Source organism: Macrotis lagotis, chromosome X, assembly GCF_037893015.1.
Source record: "Macrotis lagotis isolate mMagLag1 chromosome X, bilby.v1.9.chrom.fasta, whole genome shotgun sequence".
Lineage (NCBI taxonomy): Eukaryota > Metazoa > Chordata > Mammalia > Peramelemorphia > Peramelidae > Macrotis > Macrotis lagotis.
The window spans coordinates 294352820-294367361 of NC_133666.1; the positions used below are offsets into that span (position 1 = coordinate 294352820).

Here is a 14542-nt window from a genome sequence, read left to right on the forward strand (position 1 = left end):
CCATCACCATCATATCTGCTTTCCTATAATATAATCAGGAAAAACTTTCAAATAAAATAGAATTATGCTATGAAAATTTTTAATATATTCATTAACTAAAAACAACAAATAAACAGATATGAAGTTTTAAATTTGAAAAATCTTAAGGTACTACTCATTTTTTTTGACTAAATAATATCAAAGTCTTCAAAGGTATTTGTGTATCACTCCAAGATTATAGTACTACCTAATTTGTACCAGTTCATAAAAATATCACTATTCTTTAAAGAATTTAAATTTAAATGAGTCCTAGACCTGGAGTCAGGAAGATCTGAGTTCAAATCTTGACTAAGACAATAAGCCATGTGATTAGTAAGTCATTTAAGCTCTGATAGCCTCAGTTTCTTCAGCTTTAATGAAATGATAGCACCTACTTCCCAGGCTTGGTGTGAGGATCAAAGGAAATATATGCCTAGTGCTTTCTAAACCTTTAGAATCTATAATCACTGAGTATTGTTAGTATTATTTGTTACTATCACAAGGTCCTTAAATTTAGAATGCTACAGGAAACTCCAAGAGTATAAATTGCAGAATAGTTGGTAATTTAAATGGGCAGAGATGGTTTCTTCACTGTCTATACCAATGAAACCATAGGTATAGCCCAAAATAAATATGATAGCTATAAATGCAAATGTAAGTATAGATACATATACATGACTATATATAAGTGCAATGCTGTGCAGAAAAGGAAGAGACAAATCTAAAAGACATTAAGTAGCTAAACTTTCCAGGGCTTAAAATTATAAAAAATATGTACAATATCTGATCTTGAAAATATTTGAAGAACTTTTCAGAATATCAGGATTCACAGTCCAATCTGCATATTCACAAAATTAATAAACTTTTTGTCCATTCATTTCTAGCCAAATCTTTCTTCTCTAAAAGAAGCATCCCCAGATCTGTAATCTGATTCTCATGGCACATTCTCTAATCTTCTTACCATCTCTGACTATCCTCGGCTCCTTTAGCTCAGAGAGAATCTTCCCAAAATATGTTATGTTGAATGGAAAACGATACTACAAATGTGGTCTAATTAGGATAGAACTATTCCCCCTCTCTGGCTGCCAGTTTAACAAATAATGAGAAAGTGAGATAATAAATGACTCAAGTAAGACAATTTTACAAGATACTCATGAAAATCACCTGTTTTTAAAGAATTAAGAGAAAGAAAAACAGGCAATATTTACAAATATTTTAATTTTAAAAAGATCTCTAATTTATAATTATCACTACAAATCAGTAGCTGGTCTGAAAAAGAAGTTATGTTCAAAAAAAAGATTATTGACCTACCAAACTGATGCTAAGTCTTTCCAAACGAGTCAAGATATTTCTCAGTTGATAGAAATATAGTCAGTCCACCACTGGGTCCATTGCAAATTTGGTAGAATGTTGGAAAACTTGCCACGTTTATTTGCTGTCTACCTAGCCTCTAAGAATCCAGAATTGTATTCATGGCAATATAATGATTTGGTTGAATTTTAAAACGGAGAACCAGTTGTAAAAATGACTAGAAAAAAAAAACCTAACCTAAATATATGTTGGTATTAATCTATGAAAACGCATATGTAATGACAGTTTTTCTTTTAAAATAAAGGAAAAACCAAACAGCTAGAGGGATATCCTTAATACATTCTTAAGATAATCTATTATAATAAAAGTGTCAGTATCTCATGTATTAATTTACAGATCTCATATAATACTAATGAAAATACTGACTTCTGGGTCATGTGAGAAAAAGATACGGCAAACTAAACATTTTCCCCTGATCCCTCCACCTCCAAAACAAAAAACTTTGAGCTAAAAATAAACAACTTTAGTTTTTTTGATGATCTAGAGTACCCAGAAACCCCCCAAAAAAGAATTTTAATATTTCCCCAAATCAGGAAATGATGTCCACTGACTCTGAGCTCATTAAGAACACCTTCCCTAGTTTCTATTCTGCCAGCAGGAAGGTTGCACTAGCAGACTCAAGGACACAAAACAGACTTACATTAACTCTGTGGTACAGTCCTCCCCTCCCTCTATCCATGCCATAGATAACCCTGCTCCAGTATTCAGAAGTTTCCTTAACCCTTAAACAGTCAATATGATCATAGCCCTTAGGGGGCAAAAGCCTCGGATGTTATAACCCAGAATCACCATTGTGGTAAAGCTCTGAACTATCGGTTCCAAAACCTCAGGCTCTGAATTGCAGTGCTATGCCAGAGAAATGAAGAATAGCAGAGTTTAAGACAGGTCACCAGAACAGGACACTGTGCACATGGGTCTGGGTAGCATTGCACCAAGTCTGAATGAAGGAAACAGCATAGCATCTAGCTGGGGCCAATTCTGAATAACTCAAAGTCAATGGAGAAGAGACATTGCAAATTGTGAATTCAGTTGGAGAAACACTTTGAGATCAAGTCCTCAAGGAAATCAAAACAAGAGAGGAGAGAGCCAGGATGTAAATGATAAGAAAAATAAAAGGCATGGGGGGGGGTCCCTGAAAGTATCAAAGATTTCAGGAAGAAAATTCTAACTCTGAATATAGATTAAATAAACAGGAAAAACAGTAGCAACAGAAGGAAATATGTATGTCTTCTCGATCTAGCAAATAAGTTCAGGCATCTACGAAGAAAAATGCAATATAAGGGAAAATGATGAAACATTTGATGAGAGACTGAGGAGAATATGGAGTGGTTTAAAAGAGAAATGAGAATTATGAGAGCAAAACTTTTGTCTTGCAAAGCAAAAATAATGTGTAAAATAGAGAAACTTGAATCTGCAATGACAAGCGTCACCAAAGAAACAACAGAGAACAATTGTTTGGAAATGTAAATACAATGAAATGAAGGGCCACCTAGAAGAAGAGAAGCAAATTACTAGAATATTACAAGAAAACTTGTTCACTCTGCAGCTAACACACACTAAGCTCGAAGATAAGATATACAAAGATAATAATCCAAGGATCATAGGTCTCCCAGAAGAGCACAAAAGGGCAAAAAAAAAAAAAAAAACCTAATATGTAATGAAAGAAATAATAGACAACTTCCCAGGAAGATTAACATAGGGAACTTAATTCCAAAGAAAAGAATAAAGATAACTTCCCAGTAAGTTTAAATAGAGGAAAACTAATTTCAATGAAATGAAAGAAAAATGAGGACAAAACCAAATAATATATAAATAAATAAACTCCAGGGCTACAAACTCCAAATTTAACAATTCAATTCAGAGACAACAAATTCTACTAATCTTCAGAATGACTTTCAAAATACAAAGGAAAGGCCATTCAAATAAGGCAAGACTATTTTGTACTCCTTGGAAAAATAAGTAGGGAAAGGGATGATGTGATCCAAAGAGCAGTCGAGAACAGCTCAGGGCAACCTATTCTGCCAATCTGAACTTAACCATGCAAAACAAAAATGGCCATTCAACATGAAATATGGTCTTGAAATATTTTTAGGAAAAAAATACAAATGAATTATTTTATAGTACTGGATAAAATGATCAAATTTTTATGAACTGTAGGCAATTCTTAAAAGAAATATAAGATTACCAGAGCTATAACAAAACTTCTCCAATTCTCATGTAATTGGAAAAATGCAAATTAAACCAATTCTGAGGTTGCACTTCATACCCACCAGACTGGCAAAACTTACCAAAAAAATGACAAAATGTCCTAGGTGCTTTGAGAAAACAAGAAAAACAATGCACTGTTAGTAGAGTTGTGAACTGGTCCATCCATCTTGGAAACTAATTTGGAATTATGTTCAATAAGTCATTAAAAAGTATGTACTCCCTGACATTATACTCCTACCCCCCCAAAAAACCCCCTCTACTTTGGTCTGCATTCCAAAGAGATCAAAAAAGGGAGAAAAAAATCCTCTATGTCGCAAAAATATAAATAACCACCTTCTGTAGTGTCAAAGAACTGCAATTTCTTTTTTTCAGTGAGTTAGAAGGGATTAGAAGAAAAAAATTAATACTTGATAAACAATAAGCAATTTTAAGCTAAAGGACAAGAACTTAATGGGAAACTATTTTTAAAAACTTAGGAGGACTTAGCCTTCCAAATTCCAAAATATATTATAAAGTGATATTTATGAAAACTATTATTAGATTAACAATATAGAAAAGTAAATGAATTAAAGATAACACAAAATATAGAAAAAAGAAACAAATATTCACCCGTTTGATAAACTCAAGGTTATAAAATGCCATAAGAAGTAATTATTCGATACAAATTATTTTAAAATTAGAAATATGATAAAAATAAATGTACAATATATATAATAATAAAGCTCATTTGAATCCATGTTTAACATTTTTTAAATTAGAAAAAAATTTAAAGAATAATTATCATATGTGAAAAAGATATATATTTTTTAAAATTTATCAAATCATCCATTAAATGGAAACATTACTGGAAGAAAAATAGATGATTCCACTATGTAAGCATTTCAAAAATTCTATACAACAAAAATTTATTTTAAAAAGTGAAAGTTTAAGATTTTTGACAGAAAATGTCTTTAGCAAAAGTCTTAAATCCTGAATTTTTGAGGAATTGCTACAAACATATGAGTTAAAATCCAATCTTCAATGAATAGCAAGAGATAGAATTAATTTATGAATTTTTTGAATTAATGAATTAATAATGAAATAATGAATTAATCTATGAATTAATTTAGAATTAATTTATCAATTTAAGGTATAGTTTAGCTTAAAAAATTCAAACAATAAGAGAAATTAAGTTTAAAATAACTTTTGAGTTTACTGTGTCATTATCCTGTATGTGCTCAAAAAAGAACCCAAAACACAAAACAAAATTTTTTTTTTAGGTTTTTGCAAGGCAAATGGGGTTAAGTGGCTTGCCCAAGGCCATACAGCTAGGTAATTATTAAGTATCTGAGACCGGATTTGAACACAGGTACTCCTGACTCCAAGGCAGGTGCTTTATCCACTATACCACCTAGCCGCCCCAAAACAAAATTTTAATAGAAAAATTCAATGTTATCAGGAATGTGGGGAATAGGTACTCTGTTATTATTGTAATTTGGTGCTTTTTTAAAAAATGGTAATCTTGAGCAATGCTTCCTTCATAAATTACTTTAAAACTGATTATAAACTTTTTAACTCAGCAAATTTATTAGCAGGCAGTACCCTGTTTATAATCAAATTTCTAAAAAGTTGTACAATTAATGTACAGTTGAACCAAAAGCTAATTCAGGGATCTTGGGGGGAAAATTTATCTATGCCTGAAAGGTTTTTAAACTATTCATAGTCTTTGACCCAGAAATATCACCCTAAAGGTATAGGTTGGTCTCTATCCCCAGAAGAGCAAAGAAAAAGGAAAAAGTTCCAAAAGTACAAAAATATTTATAGGAACTCTGTTTGCAAAGGTAAAGAACTAGAAAAGAGGAAATACTTATATACTGAGGGATGGCTTAACAAGTTATGATAGAGGAATGTGTTAGAATACACAGGAAATGATGAAGGGACTGAGGTGTTTTTTTTTTAAATTTAATTATATCTATTTTTAAATTAAATTCTATCTTTTTTCAGTTCCAAATTCCCTCCCTTACCCTTTCCTACTCATTGAGAAAGCAAGAGAAATAAAACTCAATGCAAATTTAATCATGCAAACAAATTCTCATATTAGTAACGTCAAAAAGAAAGTACTTTTCAATCTATATTCTAAGTCTAATAGTTCCCAATCTAGAAGTAGATAGCATGCTTCATCTTGAGTTCTTTGGAATTGTGATTGATCATTATATTGCTCATAATTCTTAAGTCTTTCCAAGTTGTTTGTAATTATTATTATTATTGTTATTGTATAAACTGGTCTCCTTATTCTGCTCACTTCTGTTTGCATCAATTTGTAGAAGTTTTCACAGGCTTTTCTGAAAGCATCAAAAGGGCATCCCCTTTTGTTCAACTAGAATCTCTCAATAAATTTATTTCAGGGGTAGTTTTATCTTGGGTCCTCAGAAGTCTGTAGCTCTCCTCAAGCATTTTTATCTGAGAAGTTGTGTTTCTATTCAAACTGGTTTTTATGCAAAAATTTTCTTTCTTTGACCTTTTTAATAACCTAAATCACCATATGATTTATATTAGAAACTTATGATTATGTCTAATTGTGCCTCTCCCAAGACTGGAAAATTATCATTCTTAACATTCTAAGTTCTATTTCTTTCTTCACCTCACACCTATCTTCATCCTCAACATAAACTCTGGTCATTGCATCCCTCCTCTGGTCTCACTTGAGAGCCTCTTTTCATCATTAAACTATTGCTTCAGTAAAATATAAGTAAGAAAGGAGAAAAATGGAGACAAATGAGAAATGCAGAGACAAATACTGATTCAGAACTGTGGAAAAAACATATGGACAATCAGTTCATCTATACATTTATCTTCCAACTTTGAAACCCCTTACTGCCTTATCCTAATGGAATTTATAGTCTGTAAATCCTTATTCCAGGACTACCACAACCTGCTATCTCCACTCCAACTATCAAAACTTTTGAATGCTACTAAGGGAAGTTACAAAATAATGACAATTAATTTCATTAAATTTTAACAAACATAATGGAACTTAAGACATTAGAATGGCTCCCATCTCCTTCCAAGTAGTCATCTTGGCAAGCTATGTACTTGTTCCAACAGTGCTGCTAGTCAACAATCAACATATTTCTAGGATTCTGTGAGAAATTGTTTTGGACTCTGAAGTACATTCTTTTCTGCAAATTTCATGCTGGCAAATCTTTGACCATTTTGGAACTGACTTTTAGAAATTATCAAAAGTCATTCAAGAGTAAAGGCTCTGATGCAGTTTGCAGTAAAAAATCGATTTGCAATCAAAAAACCAAGTTGTGACCATAAAATAATGTGTTTGAACTGGGGAGTGAGGGAAGGGGAAAATGGTTGTGAACAGTATATATAAACCATCATAGAAGCTAGTTTCAAAAGATGTACAAAAATATTTTGAAGATCAGCAATATGATTGAAATAAGTATGCAGCCCTCAATGATGATGACTACTATATGAAGGAGACAATACTCATTAAGTGCAAATTCTGTTCTGTTTATTGAAATAAAAGTTTCATCATTTGTAAGTTACTACTTATAATTTTTTACTCTTGGATCATAAGACTGAATAACTGTGATTTCGGAGTGATTCTACAGCAGGGAAAAATCAGGACTAAAATAACTTTTACAAATATGCTATTTCAAGACCAAACTCAGAACAGAGATAGTAAAGAAGAATAGTTTACCACATAATTTATTATTTTGGTTCTCAGGACAGTATCACACATATCTGGGCAATGTGAGAAGGGGAAGAAATGTTGAAAAGGAGACAACAATTACTGCTATGTCCACTCTGTTCTACTGACCGACCTTTCTGTTTCTTAGCCAGACTATTATAAATACTCAAATTAACCATAAAGGACATATGAAGAAAGATGCTATCTGCATCCACAGAAAGGACTGATAAATAGAAGTAAGAAAAATTTAACACACACACACACACACACACACACACACACACACACACCCCTACCTATTTGTGTGGTCATCTCTAGGGTGAAAGGTGGGAAGAAAAAAAAAGGAAAAAGGCATTTACATAAAAAGGAGGGGAAAGTTAATTTATCAGAAGATTATAACAACTATACAGATGAAAATGAGAAGGCTACAGGAACAATGTCGCTTGTACATGCCCAAGACCTCCATTCAGAAAAAAGATTTCCATCATTACTGGCTTGTGAGCTGTAGCATGGGGTCAAAGGCCTATTTCTCTGTTCCTAAACTCCTCTGTTTCTATGTCTTTTCCCTTGGAACAACCATCCCATTCCTCTCTTCAGACTCCTTTAAAAACACTTTCTAAATGATCATTCCTGTCTCCCTTTCTCATCACAACCTAAGTAAAAGAACTAATTGTCTGGTGCCTTTATGACTTCCATTATCACATTTTCCAAGTCATGCATTGATCATTCATGAATTAAAGATACTGTGATCATATAAAAACCCTTGGTTCCAAATACCTGTTTAATTCTTTAATTCTTTTTTTTCTGCTGTTATAAGCATTGCCCTGTCTTCAGGATAACTTTACTTCCTAAGTAGCATTTTGGGTTATTTTTCAAAAGAACCTTTTTTTCCTAATTTCAGAGTGAAAGGTTTTAAACACAAAGAGTAATATAAAATATTATTCATAAAAAGAACATGGGAGTATGTATAGGACAGAGAAAGAATGAACTACTTCAAAGTTTTTTTCAAAATATACTAAAAACAAATCTTTTCTAAAATATTATTTTCATTTGCTTAATTTTGTCTTTGTAAAGGCATGCTAGGCTGGTTAGGAGGTAAAAAGGAGGTCTCTATTAAGGTTCTGATGAGAAGAGGGGCAATCGAGAGGTACATGTGAGGGAAAGGATAAATAATTCAACTAATATCAATTGAATTTAAAATATAATATACCTGCTCATGGATCTTGTGACAGAGTAAGAAGTAAATACCGAAATTAATTTATACCCTGAAAAATTCCTAGAAACCTCTGCAAAATTAATTATCTCATGGTCATTATCTCATCTGGAATTCTACAGGTGAAAATTTTCACATCAGTGAAATATACACCTTAATGTATACCTTATCTAGCAAACTACCATAAAATAAAAATAAAATTTAACCAGTTAGAAAAAAAGAAAAATCATACAAGATAAGCCAATTTATTTCCCCCATTACTACCAGATGCTTTCTGTAAAAACGACCATGGAAAATCTTATCTAACAATTACCATTAATCACTTTGTAAACCACTAGCATAAAGGAAATGAATGCCAGTATTTACAAAATCACTGCTATTTTAATAACTCTTTATGTTTGATGCTGTTCTTAAAAATATGTTGTGAAAAGAGCAACAACTCTTAACTTATACCCATTAAGCATTTTCAATGGACTCAATCATTGCTGATATTAATTGAAAATCTGTAGGAAAAGAATTTGGTCCAAGAAAATTGTCCATTAGTATTTACAGGAGAAATTATGCAAGGAAAATATTTAAAATGGATTTAGGTGTGGGAATCAGTGAAAAAGTTTGAAAATTAAGAAATATATATACTCACAAAGTAACTTAGCTATGCAACAAATTGAATTTTAAGCTCAATGTGAAAATATGAACTTAGAAAAAGAACAGTTTGTTTTTTAAAATGAAATTATTGTAAAACTTAACTTTTAAACAAATAATCTTGGTAATGGGAATAAAACAAGAAAGAAAATTTACTATGTTATGCCTGCACATACATGTTTAATAATAATTGTGGTGACCAATGAGGCATCTAATATCAGTGGTTAGAAGATAAATGTAAAGATTGCCTTGAAAAGCTTTAGCTCATGGTTCTTTAAGAACATCATGTATTTTATATATAAATCCTTTATTTCCCCATGTATAAGACACACCCTTTTCCAAAAAATCTGGGGTTTAATAATGGGAGAATCTTATATAGTGATTGTAGATTTTTTTTAATTTGCATTTCCTGCTTTTCCACTTTTATAATCTTTGGCTCATTCTTTCACATTTTTTTTCTGGTATATTAGGTTACATTTACCATGTTCTGCCCAGAAATGGCTCAGAAAAGATTTTTCATACAGTGCTGAATTCAAGTTCAAAGTGATCTAGTTTGCAAAAGTGAAAGGACATTGCTGCGAAATGTCAATTTGGTCCTCCTCCAATTGAGAAAACAATCCAACACTGGCTATGGGAAGAAGAAACCCTGCTGAAAATTCCCTGACAGAAGAAGGCCATGAGAGGCAAGTCAACCAAATGACCTGATGTAGAGAGGGAAGTGAAGAGATGGATGGAAGTGCAAAGGGCAAGTGGAATTCCTGTGTCCACAAAGATGGCTCATCAGGAGGTAATAAGAATTGCTGATGAAAAAGAAGAGATTAATTTTAAAGGAAGACACAATTGATGTTTCAGGTTCATGAAACAGATGAACCAAGCATGCATCCACGCACCAGACTTGCCCAGGGAGAGCTTGTGGTCAACCACAGATCAGAGCACAGGCAGGAGAGCAGTCACAGCCTCTCCTTAGATATTAATTCATCATTAAACACAGATAAGGATGAGCTAATGGATGGGAGTTTTGACCAAGTGATGAGGAGCTGTATGAATTTTATGATAAATAAAATTTCAGTTCAATAACTTTATGTAATACATTTTTTCCAAATTTTGGGTACTAAAATTCAGGTGCAATCTTATACATGGAAGCATCTTATAATATATATATATATATATATATATATATATATATATGTATGTATACATATATATATATATATATACATATATACATATATATACATATATACATATATATCCTTGCAAGTTCTTCTGAATATGACCAAATCATTCATCATTCATCACTTTAACATACAAACACAGAGTTGCATTACTGAAGTCATCTATACATTTATGGCACATAAGTTAAAAGTATCTCTGAACTTATTATAATATGTCTGTGGGTTTTAACTTAATCAGAGTCAAATTCAATTTTCCTAACAAAGTTTTCAATCATATAACTTCAGGTCAGTTGGGGGAGGATAATGGAAAATTATAAGTGATATCATCTCACTAAATAATGAAGAGCAATAAAGGAAGGGTAAAACAAGTTTGTGGAAAACTTGATGTGAAAAGCAACTAAGTCCAATGGTAAATGCACATGAAAATGAAAATATGTTAGGTAAGCAACAAATAATCACAAAATATAAAAGACCTGACAGTCTTTCTCAAGCAATCGATTTTCATCATTTTGATGACAAGGTAATCACATTTGGAGTCTGTGTGTAAAATGTGTATATGTATTTGTGTGCATTTACACATATATTCAGACATATATATGAATAAAGCAGAATACTTTAAAAGATGGAAGTTGGGAAAACAGCTGAATCTGATCACATATAAAAGATACATGTGCAGGTGGCAAACATAATTTTGAAAGAAACATTTACTTTTAAAGACATGTGAAAAATTTGAAGATGCAAAAATGTCAAATGATTGGGGATAATAAAAAAGTGATTGAGATAACATTAGTAACCATTAACACATATGAAAATCTTATCTCTGTAAAATCTTAGGAAGAACAATGCTGGTGCATATTGAGTTTCCTTGATAAAAACATGCTAAGGAAATAATGCTTTCATAAATGATTTTCTATATCAGATAATATTTTTGATATATAATTAATGGGAAGTTGTAGAGAATACAATATTCAACTGTGTGTATATTAATAAAAAATTATTTGGTTCAATAATGTATTCATTGATCTAGAGTTGGAAGGTATTTCTAATACCTTAAAAATAAACCTAAAATAGTTTTCCTCAATAACTTTATAAGGAGCCTTATCAGGTAAGGCATGTTATATGAAATCATTTTATCAGTGTCTTAATGATTAGTTTTTACAAAATTCAAATAGATGCTAAGGACCACCAGATGTTAGTTTGCACATAATATGAACTAACTGCATCAAAGCCCACAATTCCACAGGGCTTTCACAATGAACTATAGAACCACTCAAAAAAAATCAGTCTAACAATCCACAGATAAAAATATATATATATATATAATCAAGAATGATTTTTTTTTTAGGCTATACTGTGCAATCTTTTGAATAGACTACTGAATTAGTTCAATTCACATAACTTGGATAAACGTTAAGCTTAGGATTGGATTAGAAAAAATAGAACCAGATTGAATTTTTGAAACTGGTTGTGTTTTCAGTGTTGGTGTCCAGTTATTCATGACAAGAAAACTCTTATTTTTAATGTCAAAATTCTTCAAGTTGCGTTACCAAGTAGCACAATAATCTTCGAAGAACCAAAATTTCATGTGATGAAAAGCCCAACAGAAAAATACCTGGTGTGTATGATTAAGCTAAATTATATTACAAATGATGACTTCCACAAATTAAAAGCTATCCAGGAACTATATAACTGGAAAAAGAGGTAGTCATGAATCAAGACCAAAGGATAACAGGCTGACCTAGATAATAGATAAATGACCTAGACAAGAAAAATATTGGAAATGGTAGACAAGTCTTCATAGATAATCTATGGAAAGGCATGGGTAAGAATCACACAATGAAAATAGTAGAAACATTGTAATCTAGACCATTGGAGGAAAAAATCCACTAGTAAATCCACTAGAAAAATTATATCTAAAGAAATGTCCTTTCTCGCTGTTTTCCTCCTATTGCACTATATTCCACAGACCTCTTCTCTTTTTCTTTACTTTCTTTCTCCTCTTCACTTTCTCCCTTCCCCTTTCTTCTACCTCCTATGTTATTTCCTCTAAATAGATTATAGCATATAAATATTTTTAAATTTGACACTTTTATTGAAAGGGTATATTTTTAAATTCACATTAATATCAAAAGCTGTCCTCATTTAAAAATTAGGTGAACTGAACATTTTACCTCTCTCTTAAACACACACACACACACACACACACACACACACACACACACCCCAAAAAATATAAATGTATTTCCCTTGTATTTGGTCATCAATCCCCTTTCTTCTTTGACCCTTCATATAAAAGGAGAGACAAATCCCAAGATTCAGAACTAAATTATTATCTCTCATTTTTTTCTGTGACTGTATCTCAGAATATCTCTTATTCCCAACTTCTTCAATTAAACAAAATTAGGTTGGCAGTAAAATGTAGTTCTATCTCAATGCTCAAAAACAAAAAGGATCTATGAACTCACAGAATGTCATAAGTGGAAAAAACCACTCACACTACATCTGGTCCAACCCCTTCAGCAATGTGCCCAAGATCACATGCTAAGAGCTAACCAGCAAGCTGCTGTACAGGTTCTGGAATCCTGATTTCTGCTCCAAGTACTCTTTCCATTTTAAAGTAGAAGAAATTTTATCATTTTACTTACTTTCCCATGTTCTTTCCTCATGTGGGTTATGTAAACATCTCTTTGGGTGAATAGGCGGTCACACTCCCAGCATGTCCATCCAGGATTGGCTACCTTCTTGGATTCAGCTACTTTTTTCACAGGAGATGGCAATTTCTTTTCAAGCTTCTCTTTCCCATTGATGGATTTCGGGTCCTCTTTGTTATGGCTGGCTGAGTTTTGAGTTGTCGGCTTAACACTAAAGGGCAAGTTTATTCCCAAGTTTGGAGGCCCTTCAATACTTTTTAATGTTCCATGCATAGACTACATGGGGAAAAAATTTAGAAATCACATCACTAAAAGTATAAAAATTTTTAAAAAGAATACATTTATCTATTATCAGTTTTTTCCTAGTTTATAAATCACTTTTCTAACCATATTCCTCTAAATTATGAGAAATTAAAATACAAACTTAACTTTAAAAAATAATTTGCAACAAAAAAGGGCCTACAAAAAGACTGCTACAAATTATATGTTTTGATCCCATATAATCAAAAATAAATTTATAATTAAAAAAAATCTCATCAAAACCTAATCTTGGTATATCTTTACACCAATTTGTAGCAGTTCTCTCTTTTTTCTTTTTTTTTTGGTTTTTGCAAGGGTTACATTACAAGGGTTAAATTACAAGGGTTAATTGATTTGCCCATGGTCACACAGCTAGGTAATTATTATTTCTCTGAATCCAGATTTGAACTCAGATCCTCCTGACTCCAAGGCTGGTGCTCTATCCACTCACTGTACCACCTAGCTGCCCCCCAGGCAGATCTCTTAAAAAAAAAAAAGAACAAGACAAGGGGAGATTATTATGCTATGGTAAATCTGAATGATTCAAGCTAGTTAGCAGGGGTGAGATGGGGGGGAAGACCAGTTTTACTAATTTCAATTTCTGTCATAAAAGGGTCTTCTCCAGGCCTATTTTGATGCCTCTCAAATTTTTGCAACTGCATAAAATGATTTCTTTTTTAGGAATTTTTAATCACTTTTCCTCCTTGATCTTGTTTTGTTGCTATTCTTACGGTCTTTTTAGTCTGGACTTGTGATTCGTTGGTATGGTGGACTCTTTATATGTAAACTTTCACTGATGCATATCAGCTAAACATTAATAACTTATAATCTTACAAGAAATGCTCTGGGCACTAATGGAGAATTTAAGTAACTTGGTCAGGGTTATAAAGCCAGTATGTGTCTGAGATAAGACTTGAATGTAAATATTTTTGACTCCAAGTCACTCAATCCAGTATACCTACCTGTCTCTGTATAAACTAAATCACAATTCCTACCACTCTACCTTGTAAATAACAAGCATACAGAAAAAGTTTCCAAACAGATGGATTAATTTGCTTTTAGTAAACCTTTCTTCATAGAAAGTACAAAGGTAAATTTCCACCTAGCCTTGATGTACATGATCTCATATTCTCCTGAAAAAAATGAATTTTTACTCCAGAGGCTAGGTTGCCTATTTCTTTCCTGTCTTCAAAGCTGCGAAAAACATGAAAATAAGAGGTATAAAGGACTAGAAGAGAACAATTTTGAGTTTTGATAAATAACCCAATTCTTAACAGGTACT

General features: G+C 32.1%; 1 protein-coding gene across 11 annotated transcripts in view; it reads right to left on the reverse strand.

The window, feature by feature from the left end:
• Nucleotides 1-14542, reverse strand: part of ZNF532 (zinc finger protein 532) — a 125098-nt gene that overhangs the window by 15734 nt on the left and 94822 nt on the right. For all 11 annotated transcript variants that reach the window (XM_074200654.1, XM_074200651.1, XM_074200653.1 and 8 more), the window contains one exon: nucleotides 12955-13236. In XM_074200654.1, the coding sequence (XP_074056755.1) occupies nucleotides 12955-13236 (282 nt within the window). The remainder of the gene's footprint in view (nucleotides 1-12954; nucleotides 13237-14542) is intronic.